Source organism: Phyllostomus discolor, chromosome 3, assembly GCF_004126475.2.
Source record: "Phyllostomus discolor isolate MPI-MPIP mPhyDis1 chromosome 3, mPhyDis1.pri.v3, whole genome shotgun sequence".
Classification (NCBI taxonomy): Eukaryota; Metazoa; Chordata; class Mammalia; order Chiroptera; family Phyllostomidae; genus Phyllostomus; species Phyllostomus discolor.
The window spans coordinates 184,123,979-184,141,125 of record NC_040905.2 but is presented as its reverse complement, the minus strand read 5'-3'; the positions used below and the strand labels follow the sequence as shown (position 1 = coordinate 184,141,125).

Genomic DNA, 17,147 nt, shown 5'->3' with positions numbered 1-17,147 from the left:
GCTGTGCTGAGGTGGAGACACCTGGCTCTATGGTGTTTCCCCACAGAAATGTGGCGGGCGGGGGGGGGGGGAGTGGAGAGAACAGTGGCCAAGATGGCAGAGTAGGTCAATGCAGTACTCACATCCTCCCACAGCCACATCAAAATTCCAGCTAAACTACAGGACAACCATCATTCAGAACCCCCTGAACTCTGGCTGAACAGGAGTCCTGTTACTAAGAGTACAAAGAAGAAACCACGTCCAGACTGGTAGGAGGGATGGAGACGAGGAATAGACTGGTCCCACACGCACGTGTGGCAGTTAAAATTGGGAGGGACATCTTGGCTGCTGAAGGGCGAGGAGTGCCAACCCCGCGTGAGCCTCCAGCCGAGGGCCCCAGTGCTGGGAAGAGAAGTCCCCGTAACTTCTGGGGGTGGAAACCACCCGGGACTGTAAGTCCAGCTGAGTAAGTCCAGCTTACTCAGCTGAGTAAGACAGAGGGCTCCAGGAGTCCCAGACATTGCTCTTAAAGGTCCCTATGCTCTTATTCAGACTTACTTGCTCTGAGCTCCAGCACTGGGGCAGTAGCTGGAAAGGTGCCAGGGGCATATGTGGAGGATGGGGGGATACTGAATTGTTTGGCTTTAGGGCAAGGGTTGGAGGGGCAATGTCTCCCAGAGAGAAGTGCTGGCAAGGGCCATTGTTCCTTTTCTGGACCCTCCTTCCACAGAGCCAGCAGGTAGGCCCTGTATCTGCATCTCCATCAACCTAATACAGTTCTTCCTGCCCTGATGATTCCCTGAGCCCTTGCCCCACCTGATTTTCAGGCCCACTGAAGATGTTTCCACCAGCTTTTCCATACAAACAGACTGTCTTGGCTCAGGTGCAGACTTTCCTACAATCTCTCAAACAAGCAGCATCTAGTCTTGGCATACCTTGTACCTCTTGCTAAGTGGCCCCAGGCCTGGCACTAGTGGCAGCCAGCCTTGGTTCAAAGATTGCCCTCTCCCAGGCACCTCTGAGCCCAGCACAAGTAGCAGCCATCTGCAAACCAGTTTGCAGCTCATCCTGGGTGGCCCCTGGCAGTGCACAGGTGGTTAATGACCTTTGCCTGCACCTCCCAGGAGGTCCCAGAGCTAGCACTCCTGGTGGACCACTTCAGAACACACCAAAATACCCAACCACCTCCATGAGCAACATATTCAAGGGGAAGACTCAGCAGGCACCTGAACCCTGTTGAAGTGAGTAGTGCTCTGAGATCAGCCGCTGCACAGCAGACCCTCCATGGTGGTTATGGCCAGTCCTTGCAGCAGATCGACCTGGGGGGTAAATCCCTCCCATTGATATGCCAACAGCAATCAAGGCTCAACTATAGCATGAGGGTGCACACATCCTACATGCGGGGGTGCACCTGGAGCACCCAGCTTGGCTAACTGGGGGGGCTGTGCCACTGGGCCCTACAGGATATCAGGACAAGGCCACGCTGCTAAGACTGGGAGATGTAGCAGCTCTACCGAATGCATAGAAACAAAGACATGGATATAGCCTAATTGAGAAGACAGAGAAACATGTCCAAAATGAAAGAACAAAATTCCAGAAAAAGAACTAAAAATGGAGACAAGCAATCTACCAGATGGAGAGTTCAAAACACGAGTTATAAGGATGCTCAGCGAATTTAGGGGAAGACTGGATGAACTTAGTGAGAACTTCAACAAAGAGATAGGAAACATAAAAACAGAGAAAGGAAACATAAAAAAGAACCAGTCAGAAATGAAAAGTACATTACAGGGAATCAACATTCGAGTAGATGAACGAGAGGATGAAATCAGGAATTTGGAAGATAAGCAAGCAGAAGTCACCTAATCATAACAGGAAAAAAAATTTTTAATATATTTTATTGATTATACCATTACGGTTGTCCCATTTCCCCCTTCACTCCCCTCCACCCTACCCACCCCCTCCCACCTACATTCCCCCGCTTTAGTTCATGTCCATGTGTCATAAGTTCTTTAGCTTCTACATTTCCCATACTATTCTTGCCCTCCCCCTGTCTATTTTCTGTCTACCATCTGTGCTACTTATTCTCTGTACCTTTTCCCCCTCTCTCCTCCGCCCACTCCCCTGTTGCTAACCCTCCATGTGATCTCCATTTCTGTGATTCTGTTCCTGTTCTATTTGTTTGCTTAGTTTGCTTTTGTTTCTGTTTTAGGTGTGGTGGTTAATAACTGTGAGTTTGCTGTCTTTTTACTGTTCATATTTTTTATCTTCTTTTTCTTAGATAAGTCCCTTTAACATTTCATATAATAAGGGTTTGGTGATGATGAACTCCTTTAGCTTGGCCTTATCTGAGAAGCACTTTATCTGCCCTTCCATTCTAAATGAAAGCTTTGCTGGATAGAGCAATCTTAGATGTAGGTCCTTGTCTTTCATGACTTGGAATTCTTCTTTCCAGCCCTTTCTTTCCTGCAAGGTCTCTTTTGATAAATTAGCTGCCATTCTGATGGGAGCTCCTTTGTAGGTGACTGTCCCCTTATCTCTTACTGCTTCTAGAATTCTCTCCTTCATTTTAAGCTTGGGTAATGTAATTATGATGTGCCTTGGCGTGTTCCTCCTTGGATCCAACTTCTTTGGGACTCTCTGAGCTTCCTAGACTTCCTGGAAGTCTATTTCCTTTGCCAGATTGGGGAAGTTCTCCTTTATTATTTGTTCAAATAACTTTTCCACTTGCTGCTCTTCCTCTTCTCCTTCTGGTACCCCTATAATTTCGGATGTTGGAACGTTTCAAGATGTTCTGGAGGTTCCTAAGCCTCTCCTCATTTTTTTGAATTCTTATTTCTTCATTCTTTTCTGATTGTATGTTTTTTTCTTTCTTCTGGTCCACTCCATTGATGTGAAACCCAGTTTTCTTTCCATCACTATTGGTTCCCTGTGCATTTTTCTTTATTTCACTTAGTGTAGCCTTCATTTTTTTCATCTAGTTTGTGACCAAAATCAACCAGTTCTGTGAGCATTCTGATCACCAGTGCCTTGAACTGTGCATCTGATAGGTTGGCTGTCTCTCGGTCACTTAAAAGTATTGGCTATGGAGCTTTGATTTGTTCTGTTTGAACTTTTTTTTTTTTTGGTCTGGCCGCGTCTGTTGCATATGAGAGGCTGAGCCTTAGGTATTCACCAGGGCCGGGCAACCCAGTAGCTGGGTTGTGACACTGTATGTGGGGGCGGGTCCTGAGAGGGAACAATGGTGCTCACTCCACTCTCTGTTGGACTTCAGTCCCCTCTGCCACTTCCAACAAGCAGATTGGACCCTTCTAGTGCTGGCTTCCTGGGTGGGTGGGCTTGTGTACATTCTAGGACCCTGTGGGTCTCCCCAAGGAACTCTCCTGTGAGGCTGGGAGATTCTCCTGGCACCTCAGCCCCCACAGGTGTTTTCAATCAGTGCTTTAGGCTTTATTTCTTGGCGCTGGGTCCCTGGGTTGTGCGATCTGTGTCGCTGCCCATTTTTGCCTGGTTTATCTGCATGTGAATGTGTGACTGTGGACAGTCAGCTGCCTTGCGCGCCTCACTGGGTCTGCTTGTTGCCTCCTGTGCCTGGGGTCTGCCACCGGGTCCAGCAGCTGCCCCTGCGTATCTGGGGTCCGCCAACTGCCGCCTGGGCCCTGCGCGCCCACGTCTGCCACCCACTGCTTTTTCCTGCTGGGACCCCTCAGCCCCTCTCCCTCAGCCTCCGACTCCACCCCTCCTTACTGGTCTGGATGAGTGATTGTCAGACTTCCATTCGGTTCATTTCTCTCTGTTCTGGTTGTTTTTTTGTTTCTAAATTTTTGTTGTCCTTAGTTTTGGTTGTGTGAGGAGGCACAGTATGTCTACCTATATCTCCATCTTGGCCGGAAGTGGGGAAAAAAATTTTTTTTAAATGAGGATAGTTTAAGGAGCCTCTGGGACAACATCCAGCATACGAATATTTGCATCGTAGGGGTGCCAAAAGGAGAAAAGAGCAAATAATTGAAAACCTATTAAAAAATAATGGAAAATAGGCATAGAAATCCAGGAAGCACTGAGTGTTCCAAACAGTGAACCCAAAGAGGGTCAAACATAATAATTAAAATGCCAAAGGTTAAAGACAGAGAATCTTAAAATCAGCAAGAGAAAAGCAGTTAGCTACCTACAAGGGAGCCCCCATAAGACTGTCAGCTGATGTATCAGTAGAAACTTTGCAGGTCAGAAGAGACTGGCATAAAATATGCAAAATGATGAAAAGCACCAAGATTACTCAGCAAAGCTATCATTTAGAATCAAAGGACAGATAAAGAGCTAAAGGAGTTCATCACCACCAAGTCAGTAATACATGAAATATTAAATATTTTTTAGCACAGAAGAATTGCTATAAACATCTGTTTTGCAGATTTTTTTGTATGGATTGTGGACATACTTTTCAGCTCCTTTGGGTAAACAGAGGGGCATGTTTTCTGGATTGTATGACTAGAGTATGTTAGTTTTGTAAGAAACTGCCATGCTGTCTTCCAGAGTGACTGGATCATTTTGCATTCTCTGTGCAATGAGAGAGTTCCTGCTGCTCCACATCCTCACCAGCCTTTGGTGTTCTCAGTGTTCTGGATTTTAGCTATTGTAATAAGTGTGTAGTGGTATCTTGTCATTTTAATTTTTATTTCCCTGACGACATATGGTATGAGGCAGCTTTTCACCTGCTTACTTGCTATCTTTATATCATGTTTGGTGAGGAGGAGTCTGTTAAGGTCTTTAGCCTATGTTTTAATTAGGTTGTTTTATTTGTAAGTTTTAACCCCATACAACAAACAAGAAATCTTGAGGGAAATTAGAAAAGATTTTGAACTGTATAATAAATATTGTAATATACCAAATTTGGGGAAATTTATATCTTTAAATACCTATAGTAAAAAAAAGACAAGTTTGGGGGTGGGTGAAGGTGGAAGGAGGGTATAAGGGGGATAAATGGTAATGGAAAAAATACAACAAAAAATAAGCTATTAGGTAGGTCCCAGCCAAGACAGAGGCATACGTAGATATGCTTCACCTCCCAGCACAACCAAAAGAAGGAAACAACCAATTTAAAAACAAAAAACAACCAGAACTGCCAGAAAATTGAACTGTATGGAAGTCTGAACTGTATGGAAAATCGAACTGTATGTTGTTAAAGGAGAAACATTCATCCAGGCTGCTGGGAGGGGCAGAGAGGACGCATGGCAAGGCAGTGACTGGCAGACAGGGAAGGAGGTGGTCTGAGGAAGCAGCTGTGGTGGCTGGCGGACTAGGTGGTCCCACATCCATGTGTGTATAAACCAGGAGGAACAACTGGGAAGTGAGACAGACCATGCAACCCAAGGTCCCAGTGAAGGCAAGATAAGACCTCAGAACATCTGGCTGCAATAACCTTGGGGGTTGTGGTGGTGAGAGAAACTGCCAGTCTCTTGAAAGCGGGGAAAGAGCTGAGTAAGTGGCATGGTTCCCTCTCTGACCCCTCCCCCACATATAGCACCACAACACAATGAAGTGGGTTGCTTCACCTGGGCAAATACCTAAGTCTCTGCCCCTTACAATGTAACAGGTGCGTGGGACAAAGAAATATGGCCCAAATGAAAGAACAGATCAGAACTGTAGAAAAACAACTGCGTGATGAAGAGAGAGCCAACCAATCAGCTGCAGAGTTCAAAGGACTGGTAATCAGGTGATTGAATATGGCCATAAAATAAAGGAAGAAGTGAAGGCTATACAAAGTGAAGTAAAGAAAAATATACAGGGAACCATCAGTAAAGGGAAGGAAGCTGGGTTTAATTAGTAATTTGGAACAAAAGGAAGAAATAAACATTCAACCAGGACAGAATGAAGAAACAAGAGTTGAAAAAAAGGGGGAGAGGCTTAGGAGTCTCTGGGATAGGTTTAAATGTTCCAACGTCCTAACCATAGGGGTGCCAGAAGGAGAAGGGGAAGACCAAAAAATTGAAAACTTATTTGAAAAAATAATGAAAGAAAATGCCCCCAGTCTGGCAAATGAAATAGACTTCCATGTAGTCCAGGAAGCTCAGAGAGTCCCAAAAAAGTTAGGCACAAAGAGGAACATGCCAAGACACATCATAATTACCCAAGATTAAAGATAAGGAGACAATCTTAAAAGCAGCAAGAGAAAAAGAGACAGTTATCTACAAAGGAGTTCCCATAAGACTATCAGCTGATTTCTCAAAAGAAATCTTAAAGGCAAGAAGGGACTGGAAAGAAGTATTCCAAGTCATGAAAGGCAAGGACCTTCATCCAAGGTTACTCTATCAAGCAAAGCTTTCATTTAGGATGGAGGGGGCAGATAAAGTGCTTCCCAGATAAGGTCAAGTTAAAGGAGTTCATCATTACCAAGCCCTTATTATATGAAATGTTAAAGGAACTTAAACGAAGAGAAAGAAGATCAAAACTATGAACAGTAAAATGACAACAAACTCACAACTATCAACAACCTCACCTAAAAAAAACAAAAACTAAGCAAACAACAGAACAAGAAGAGAATCACAGAAATGGAGATCACATGGAAGATTATCAGTGGGGAGGGGGAGAATGGGGGAAAAGGTACAGGGAATATGAAGCATAAATGGTAGGTAAAATAAACAAGGGGAGGTTAAGAATAGTATAGGAAATGGAGAAGCCAAAGAACTTAAATGAACGACACATAGACATGAACTAAGGGGGGAGGGGGGAATTCTGGGGGTAGGGGGTTGCTGGGTGGAGGGGAGTAAAGGGCAGAAATAAGGTAGGACAAGTGTAACAGCATAATCAATAAAATATACTTAAAAAAACAGTAAAATGACAATAATCTCCCAACTATCAACAACCATATCTAAAAAAACAAAACCAAAAACTAAGCAAACCACTAGAGAATGAAATGAATCACAGAAATAGAGTTCACATGGAGGGTTATCAGCAGGGATGGGGGTGAATGGGGAGAAAGGTACAAGGAATAAGAAGCACAGTTGGTAGGTAGAAAATAGACATGAGGAGGTTAAGAATAGTATGGGAAATGGAGAAGCCAAGGAACTTTTTTGTATGACCCATGGACATGAACTAAGGAGGGGGAATGCTGGAGGGAATAAGGGTACTGGGTGGAGGGGTATAAAGGGTAGAAAAAAGAATGGGAGAACTATAATAGCATAATCAATAAAATATACTTAAAAATGAAAGACAAGTTTAGAATCAATTATCTGTTTCCACTTTAGTAAACAAACAAAAAAAATTAAACCCTAATTAAGCAGAAGGAAAGGAATAATAAAGATGGGAAATCAGTGAAATATGAAAGTAGATTAAACAATAGAGAAAATTAACAGCCAAAATTTATTTCTTTCAAAATATTATAGCCATTAAAAGACTGAAAGGGGAGTATTAGGCTAAGAAAGCTGACAATTTAGATGAAATGGACAAACTCCTTGAAAAACACTGCTTACCAAAATTGGCAGAAAAAAAAAATCTCAGTAGCCCTATATCTGTTAAAAATTTAATTCATTATCAAACACTTCCTGTAAAAATAATTTCCCACAAACAGGACTTCACTCATGAACTCTATCAAACATTTAAAGAAAAAAATAACACCAATCTAAGCCCTGGCTGGCGTAGCTCAGTGGATTGAGCCGGGCTGGGAACCAAAGTGTCCCAGGTTCAATTCCCAGCGAGGGTACATTCCTGGGTTGCAGGCCATAACCCCCAGCAACCACACATTGATCTCTCTCTCTCTCTCTCTCTCTCTCTCTCTCTCTCTCTCTCTCTCTCTCTCTCCACCCCCCCCCTCCGTTCCCTCTCTAAAAATAAATAAATAAAATATATAAAAAAATAACACCAATCTTATACAAACTTAGAAAATAGGGGAGCAGACGACTCCCCAGATTATAAAATAAGCATAATTCTGACATCAAAACCTGACAAAGACATTATAAGAAAATGTCTTCAGACCAATATCCCTCATGAATATAGACATACAATTTTAAACAAAATATTAGCAAATCATATCCAATAATATAAAAAACCAATTAATACATCACGACCAAGTGGTTTTATCTCAGGAATTCAAGGTTAATTTCACATCTGAAAATCAATTAGTATAATTAACATCTTAACAGAATAAAGAAGAAAACCCATATGATTATCAATACATGTTAAAAAACATTTGACAAAATTAAACAACTACTTAGATTAAAAAAACTTGTATTAAACTTGGAATAGAATGGAAATTCTTCAGTCTGATAAAGGGCAACTGTAAAAAACCTGTAACTAACAAAATGTGTGCTTTCCTTCTAAAATTGGGAACAAAGTAAGGACTTCCACTTTCACCACTTCTCTTCAACTTGTACCAGACATCGAGGCCCACACAATAAAGTAAGAAATAGAAATAAAGGCACAGAGACTCTCTGTTTACAGACAACATAGCTTGTGTAGCACAATCCAAAGGAATCTGTGAAATGACTGTTAGGATATCCATGTGAGGTAAAGTGATGTAGGTAAAGAATCCTTTGTGATCTCAGAAAATATTAGTGTTAAACGAATCAAGTAAATTACAAAATTCTATGTATACCATGTTCTCAACCATGTTCAAATATGCATGAAATGGCTAGAAATAAAATCAAAATGATAACACTGATATTGCCAAGTGTAGGTTTATGGATGCTAATTTTCAGTATTTTTCCATTTTTCAATAATAAATATATTACATATTTAGGAAAAAAGCCATGCCTTTTAGAATCTCATGATAACACACAGGAAACTTTACGGCATTGCAAATTGCTGTTGTTGGCGAAGCATGAAACAGACTTGAAAGTGCATTTCACAGCCAAGTTAATGCTGTAAAACTTCCTTTTCACCCCAATCAGAATCATGCTGCATCAAGCCCTGGCTGATGTGGCTCAGTGGATTGAGCACCTGCCTTTGAAGCAAAGGGTCACTGGTTTGATTCCCAGTCAGGGCACATGCCTGGGTTGCTGGTTAGGTCCCTGGTGGGGATTATGTGAGAGGCAACCACCACTGATGTTTCTCTCCCTCTCTTTCTCACTCCCTTCCCCTCTGTCTAAAAATAAAATATTAAAAAAAAAGAATTATGCTGCATCAATAATAATATACAAAGAAAATTCAGGTGATAATTTCCATCATTCAGAAATTTATATTATAATAATATGTCAGGTGTACTGGTTCCCTACTATTTTTTTAAATGAGCTTTGCTTTTATAATATAGTAGTATTTTTTTTCTATTAAGTAGCATATTTCTTTTAAAAATTTATAAATGTATTAAAAAAGTCATGACCATTGTACATTTTGGTCTTTTTTCCCCCTAATAAAATTCTCTCTCAGGTAGTTCTCCCTTCAGGTCCTCACTGCATAAGTAAGAGTCCCAAGATGCTGCTAGATGGTTATATCTTCTTTTTTTTTTTTCTTCCGTGAAAGAGCTGCTTAGTGAAGCAGTGAGGCAGAGAGTGGCTACTCCACAGTCAGAGCGGCTGCATGGTTACACCTCAGTCTGGGCAGTGGCTACAGGGCATGCAGTCAGAGAAATTCATCAAGTGATCCATGCATTTGTGGTCTGTGCTTTTAATTTTTGTAAGTTATACTTCAATTTATTTGACAAGGACATTTTATAAAATATTTTTCCCTTCAGATTTGATTTTAGATTGCTTTTCTCATGTTTTTATGGCCCCGTAATTAAGAATATGCTCTCGCATCTTTATTTCTCTCCTGCTTTAGAAATACATACCGCATGATTGAACAGGATGACTTTGACATTAACACCAGGCTACACACGATTGTTAGGGGGGAAGATGAGGCAGCCATGGTTGAGTCAGTAGGCCTGGCCCTAGTGAAGCTACCAGATGTCCTTAATCGCCTGAAACCCGATATCATGATAGTTCATGGAGACAGGTTCGACGCCCTGGCACTGGCAACATCTGCTGCCCTGATGAACATCCGGATCCTTCACATCGAAGGTGGAGAAGTCAGTGGGACCATCGACGATTCCATCAGACACGCCATAACAAAGCTGGCTCATTACCACGTGTGCTGCACCCGAAGTGCCGAGCAGCACCTGATATCCATGTGTGAGGACCACGATCGCATCCTTTTGGCAGGTTGCCCTTCCTATGACAAACTTCTCTGTGCCAAGAACAAAGACTACATGAGCATCATTCGGATGTGGTTAGGTACGTACCAGACTCTATTCAGTCTAATGGTTGTGTTTGTCTGTGTCGGGTATATTTTATTTTATTTATCTTTTTTTAAAAGATTTTATTTATTTTATGGGAGTAGGGGGGAGAAAACTGTACTTGAACAATGATTAAAATAAAATTTAAAAAATTAATAAATTACCTGATTATAAAAAAAAAGATAAAAAAAAAAGATTTTATTTATTTTTAGTAGAGGGGAAGGGAGTGAGAAAGAAAGGGAGAGAAACATCAATGTGTGGTTGCCTATCACGTGGCCCCCACCAGGGACCTGGCCTGCAACCCAGGCATGTGCCCTGAGTGGGAATCGAACCGGCAACCCCTTGGTTTGCAGGCCAGCGCTCAATCCACTGAGCCACACCAGCCAGGGCCCAGTTGGGTATACTTTAATCCTTTCAGAAACTGTCATGGATAGAATATTGCATTAGCAATCAGAAGGCTAATGTATAGGTCATGGATCTTGCCGTGTGGTTTGACTTTACCTCTCTGAGACTCACCTTTTCTGTTAAAAAGGCTTAACGGATATTCATACAATGAAATGCCTTTTAATACATTAAATATGTGATAGGTGAATAGTTATAGGGATAGATGTTGGCACAGCAAAAAGGGGGGAAGCAAGCTACAATATTCATGTATAATATGATGCCATTTCTATGGCAACAGTAACAGAATGGAAAGATTAAGGGAGTATGTACACCAAATCACTTATAATATTTGTGTCTGTTAGTAGAATGATGGGTGTTTTTATTTTATGTTTTCCTTTATTTTGGTTTTTAGCACAATGAAAATTTGTGGTTTTTTTAAGATTATATTTTTATTTATTTTTAGAGAGGGAAGGGAGGGAGAAAGAGAGAGAGAAACATCAATGTGTGGTTGCTGGGGGCCATGGCCTGCAACCCAGGCATGTGCCCTGACTGGGAATCGAACCTGCGACGCTTTGGTTCGTAGCCCGTGCTCAATCCACTGAGCTACACCAGCCAGGGCTGAAAATTTGTTATTTTGAATTTTAATGTCTTTCTTACTTGATTATTGGAATACTTAGATGAGATAATGAATGTTAGAAGTGGTTAGTAAGCTGTAAGTACTTATTAAAAGGGATTATGATGATTATTATTAAAAGCAAAAGTCATAGTTGTACCTAAGAGTTTATCTCTGTAAATAAGCCTTAAGGTCTAAAATCTTCAATGTTCAATGGTCTGGCCTCCTGTAAATAACCTTTTGCTAATCAGAGGCAAAGATAATAGGTTTACAAATAGAATTTCATTGATTAATTTATAGTGAGAGTACTATCTAGAGGACAAATCAGAAATAATCATCTGGTTAGATATTTAGGACTCTCCTTTTTAAAGAGGTAGACTAGTTGAATAATGAAGTTAATGAATGAGTTGATTTGGTGATTGTGTGTATTTTACATCAGACCACATTAAAATAGGAAAGGGATTGGGCTTTTCTCCTCTGTAAGTTAATCCATTCTATATATTTCTCATTCTTGAACAGATTTGTAGTTATTAAAAAACCTGACTAGATAATGGCAAGCAGAATAAACTTGTCTCTTTAGTTTCTCCTTTTTGTATACTTCTAAGTAAACATTCTTTCATTCTGTTCTGATTATACTGTTAGCTCTGTATGTGTTCTATAAAACTTTGGATTCCTGAAAAACTTGCAATGAATAGAAAATAATCATTATAAAGTGGAATGCAGCAAGCTTGTATTTGTAGGGCTTAAAGTTCTATTTGGAACCATTTGAGTAGTATCTTTATGAAAAGAAACATGACAAAATAGCAAAATCTAGATTATAAAAAGACAAACCAGTATGTGTGTCGAGAGGAAGAGAAGGGGCGGGAACAAAACCATGAGCCAGGCCACCTGCCCCTGCCAATAATACATCTGCAAAGTCTGTACCTGCTTCTCATGTTTCCCACACTGCTCATATATGGGAAAAGTAGTGTTGGGTACGCCTCTCAGAATATGTGACTTTGTAAGCAGAACATTAATAAATAACAGTCCTAATAAAAACATTAGCAAAGTTAAAAAGACATGTTAAATTCCCAGTAATGAAAGAAATGGCGCAGTAAATATAGAACTTAACACAGAACAAAACAATGGCACCTTCATGGAAAGGGCTGGGTGGAGGGGCTGAAGCTGCTGAGGTCTGGAGACAGAGACAGTGATGGTGTCAGAAGTTGTGCATTGAGAAGCAGCTGGCTTTGCACAAAATGAATTATTGCCAGGGTTGGCTAGCTCCAGCTCAGTGTCCTGTGTATTCTTTTTCACTGTTTTTGTTTGTTTGTTTGTTTGTTTTGTTTTGTTTTGAAGACATCTAGTTCTTTCATTATATGATTACTTTCTAAATAGTGCACATGCTTCGTAATCCCACTTCAAGGAGAAGACAACTGAGAAGTGGAAAGCTCTCGTGCGTTAAAACTGCTGTAACTGCCTCTTCACCTTCCATTGCCCCTTAGCAATAAGTTGTATAGAATGGTCCTGTCTGCAGGGGACTTCTGGAGCTCTATAACATCCTCACTCTCAAAGAAAAATTGCCTGCCCCTCCCTCCCCCCGCCAAAAAAAGAGCCTCAGAAGTCAGAGACACAGGTACTCCATAGCTGGTTGTATACATTTAGAATTAAGGTTATTTGTATCCAGTCATGGGGAATCGTGTATGAAAAACTCAACTACTGCATTAAAGGCTGACATCATCCTTCTATTTATGAGTCACGGAATAGCTTATTCACATTATAGAACTGTGCACCATAGCAGGGCCAACTTGTGCTATATCCTTTATCTCTTTTATTGCTATTTCTCTCCCCACAGTTTCTTTTTTAAAAAATATATTTTATTGATTATGCTATTGCAGTTGTCTCATTTTCCCCCCTTCATTCCCCTCACACCCGCTCCCACCCACATTCCCCCACTTTAGTTCATGTCCATGTGTCTTAAGTTCTTTAGCTTCTACATTTCCCATACTATTCTTGCCCTCCCCCTGTCTATTTTCTACTTACCATCTATGCTACTTACTCTGCACCTTTTCTCCCTCTCTCCTCCTCCCACTCCCCTGCTGCTATCCCTCCGTGTGATCTCCATTTCTGTAGTTCTGTTCCTGTTCTAGTTGTTTACTTAGTTTCTTTTGGTTTTGCTTTAGGTGTGGTTGTTAATAACTGAGTTTGCTGTCATTTTACTGTACATGTTTTTTATCTTTTTTTCCCCTTAGATAAGTCCCTTTAACATTTTATATAATAAGGGCTTAGTGATGATGAACTCCTTTAATACTTGACCTTATCTGAGAAGCACTTTATCTGCCCTTCCATTCTAAATGAAAGCTTTGCTGGATAGAGCAATTTTGGATTTAAGTCCTTGCCTTTCATGACTTGGAATTCTTCTTTCCAGCCCCTTCTTGCCTGTGAGGTCTCTTTTGAGAAATCAGCTGACAGTCTGTTGGGAACTCCTTTGTGGGTAACTGTCCCCTTATCTCTTACTGCTTCTAGGATTCTCTCCTTCATTTTAATTGTGGGTAATGTAATTATGATGTGCCTTGGTGTGTTCCTCCTTGGGTCCAACTTCTTTGGGACTTTCTGAGCTCCCTGGACCTCCTGGAAGTCCATTTCCTTTGCCAGATTGGGGAAGTTCTTTATTATTTGTTCAAATAACTTTTCCACTTGTTGCTCTTCCTCTTTTCCTCTGGTACCCCTATAATTTGAATGTTGGAATGTTTCAAGATGTCCTGGAGGTTCCTAAGTTCTCTTAATTTTTTTGAATTCTTGTTTCTTCATTCTTTTCTGTTTGATTGTTTCTTTCTTCCTTCTGGTCCACTCCACTGATGTGAAACCCAGTTTTCTTTCCATCACTATTGGTTCCCTGTACATTATCCTTTATTTCACTTAGCGTAGCCTTCATTTTTTCATCTAATTTGTAACCAAATTCAGCCAATTCTGTGAGCATCCTGATCACCAGTGCTTTGAACTGTGCATCTATCTGATAGGCTGGCTATCTCTTCATCGCTTAGTTGTATTTTTTCTGGAGCTTTGAGCTGTTCTTCTATTTGGGCCATTTTTTTGTCTTGATGTGCCTGTTATATATGAGGAGCGGAGCCTTAGGTGTTTACCAGGGCAGGGCAATCCTGTAGCTGGGTTGTGGTGCTGTATGTGGGGCAGGGGTCAGAGAGGGAACAATGGCACTTGCTCTGCTTTCTGCCAGATTTCAGTCCCTTCCGCCACTTCCCCCAAGCAAACTGGGCCTTCCTGGTGCTGATTCCTGTGTGGGTGGGCTTGTGCATATTCCAGGACCCTGTGGGTCTCTCCAACGAACTTGCTTATGAGGCTGGGAGTCTCTCCCACAGCTGCCTCAACCCCCACAGGTGTTTTCAATACATGTTTTGAGGCTTTATTTCCCCGAGCTGGAACCCTGTGGTGTGGTTTGTCTCACTCTCCAGTTTCGCCAGGTTTATCTGCACTCGAATGTGGGACCGCTTGGTCAGCCAGCCACCTTGCATGCAGCAGCCTGCTCCGCAATTGCTGCCTCGCTGGGTACGCCAGCTGCCACCCCACTCCTGGGGGCAGCTGCCACCCCACGCCCGGGCTCTGCCAGCCGCTGCCTCTCTGAATTCACCCGCTTCCGTCTTGGGCGCCCTGAGTCTGTCAGCTGCTGCCTTGTGTGCCCGGGGTCCACAAGCCACTGCTTTTTTTGCTGCAACCGCCTAACTCTGCCCCTTCTACCGGTCTGGATGAATGTGTCTATTTTAACTCCTTGGTTGTCGGACTTCCATACAGTTCAATTTTCTGTCAGTTCTGGTTGTTATTTTGTTTCTAAATTATTGTTGTCCTTAGTTTGGTTGTGCAGGGAGGCACAGTGTGTCTACCTACGCCTCCATCTTGGCTGGAAGCCCCTCCCGTAGTTTCTAATGGCCCTGATCTCTGTCTAGTGACTTAGCTACATTTATATTGATCACATCTTTCTAGACTTCTGTTTCTGATAGATTCTTTTAGGCCTTTAAGTCTTTTCCCTACTTTGCACAAAAATTTAATAATTATATCTCCCCAAACCCCAGTTTAGAACATAATATAGGGCCAATAATTTAAAAAAATCACCGTAGCTGGTGTAGCTCAGTGGATTGAGCACAGGCTGCAAACCAAAGGGTCGCTGGTTCAATTCCTATTTAGGGCACATGCCTGGGTTGCAGGCCAGCCCCCCAGTGGGGGTCATGCAAGAGGCAACCACACATTGATGTTTCTCTCCCTCTCTCCCTCCCCTCCCCTCTAAAAATAAATAAATAAATCTTTTAAAAAATTGGAACCTATAGTCTTTTGAATCAAATACTACTGAAGATTCTTAGTAAAAATTATGTTACCATTAAATGATAAAATAACAGCTACTGTTTGAATTTGGAAATTAATAAACTTACAGTGTAATATAAAGTTGATCATTAAAATTAGTATCACAAAGAAATATATTCTCATTAAAAGTAAGCAGGTGGAGCTCATTTTTAGTTTTATGAGGTAGTGTAGCCCCTGTTGATCAGTGCTTTGCTTCTCTGGCAGAGCACTGTCCCTCTGAGCCATTCACCCTTTAAATCTTTGCCGAGGAACTGTCCTTGGGATCCCAGCCTGGGGATAAGTGAAGCCTGTCTAGGCCTTTGAACAGGCTTAGAAGTACTCGCCATGTGTTGAATCTGGTGGGTGATGGTATGGGGAAGCTCCTGTGCATCTCTATGAAATGTATTTAGTGCTCATTCAATCTCTAAATGTCCTGATTTACAACATATTATTCATTGGTATTGCTGATAATTCATTAGATACACTAATGAGAAATTGGGAAAATTCACATTTTTCTAATGCTTTGAAAAACTTTGGATTTGAAACAATAAATTCTAGTGTCTGCTATTTCAAGTTATATATTTTGTTTGTGGTAGCAGGTACCTTTGCTAAGTGTGTTGAATCCTTGGACTTGTTGCCGTATGTTCTGATCATTGGAATCTAATTTGGATGGCCTGCTAAAAATGTAACAAACTGCTTTCCCTTAGCATTTTTAAAAGCACAGACTTTGGAGTCTGTCTTTTGGAATTTGCTTCTTCCTTTGAGATTCTTAACTAATGAAGCAATGTGGTTGGATTTTCCTTAAACAGGTGATGATGTAAAACCTAAAGATTACATCGTTGCTCTACAGCACCCAGTGACCACCGACATTAAGCATTCCATTAAAATGTTCGAGTTGACACTGGATGCACTTATCTCGTTCAACAAGAGGACCCTAGTTCTGTTTCCAAATATTGATGCAGGTAAAGAGACTTGAAGATGAAAATGTGCCACCTACCTTTCCAGTTTTATGTTCCTATTATGTCTTCTTTTGACTGCCATTCTTACCTTGCTCATTTTATGCTGAAGGCTGCTGTATTCGGAAATGTGTTCGTTTTCAAAGGATCACCAATTCTGCAGTAGAGTGAAGAGGCTGTGATGTTTTTGTCAAGTCTAGTAGAAACTTGATAGGAAATAAATACTAAAAAAAGATCTTGCTAATCCTCATTTTCATTTTATGTTAAATCTCTTCCCTCCATTTTGCACTAGTAAGAAAATGCAACAGCCAGGAGACAAACCTTAGAAGTCAAAAGTGTCTTTAGGAATGTAATGACCCCACTAACCACAGTAAAATGGCCATTGTTATGATTATTTCCTGTTCTATTTATATTAGAGCTAGAGTCTCCAGCTGATCCTCAGGCCTGCCTGTAGGCTTTGGTGCCAGTGAGACCTTAACCATGTTAATGGGGACATGAGGTACCAGTGAGAAAGCCAGAGCAGGAGCTGTCGCATGCTGGTCACCGTTAGCTGACACCGCTCATCGCTGAGCTCTTAGGTGCTTTGTGGTAACACAGGCAGGACCCCTTCGCTGCAGTGTCCAGATGCCACCTTCTTTCTCTGAAAGAATCCCTGTCTTAGTGTATCTTGAATAATCTTTATTGTTAGGGG

At 41.4% G+C, this 17,147-nt stretch overlaps 1 protein-coding gene across 3 annotated transcripts in view; it reads left to right on the top strand.

Moving 5' to 3' along the window:
• Nucleotides 1-17,147, top strand: part of GNE (glucosamine (UDP-N-acetyl)-2-epimerase/N-acetylmannosamine kinase) — a 49,920-nt gene that overhangs the window by 17,932 nt on the left and 14,841 nt on the right. For all 3 annotated transcript variants that reach the window (XM_028509414.2, XM_036021921.1, XM_036021922.1), the window contains exons 3-4: nucleotides 9,721-10,172; nucleotides 16,310-16,462. In XM_028509414.2, the coding sequence (XP_028365215.1) occupies nucleotides 9,721-10,172; nucleotides 16,310-16,462 (605 nt within the window). The remainder of the gene's footprint in view (nucleotides 1-9,720; nucleotides 10,173-16,309; nucleotides 16,463-17,147) is intronic.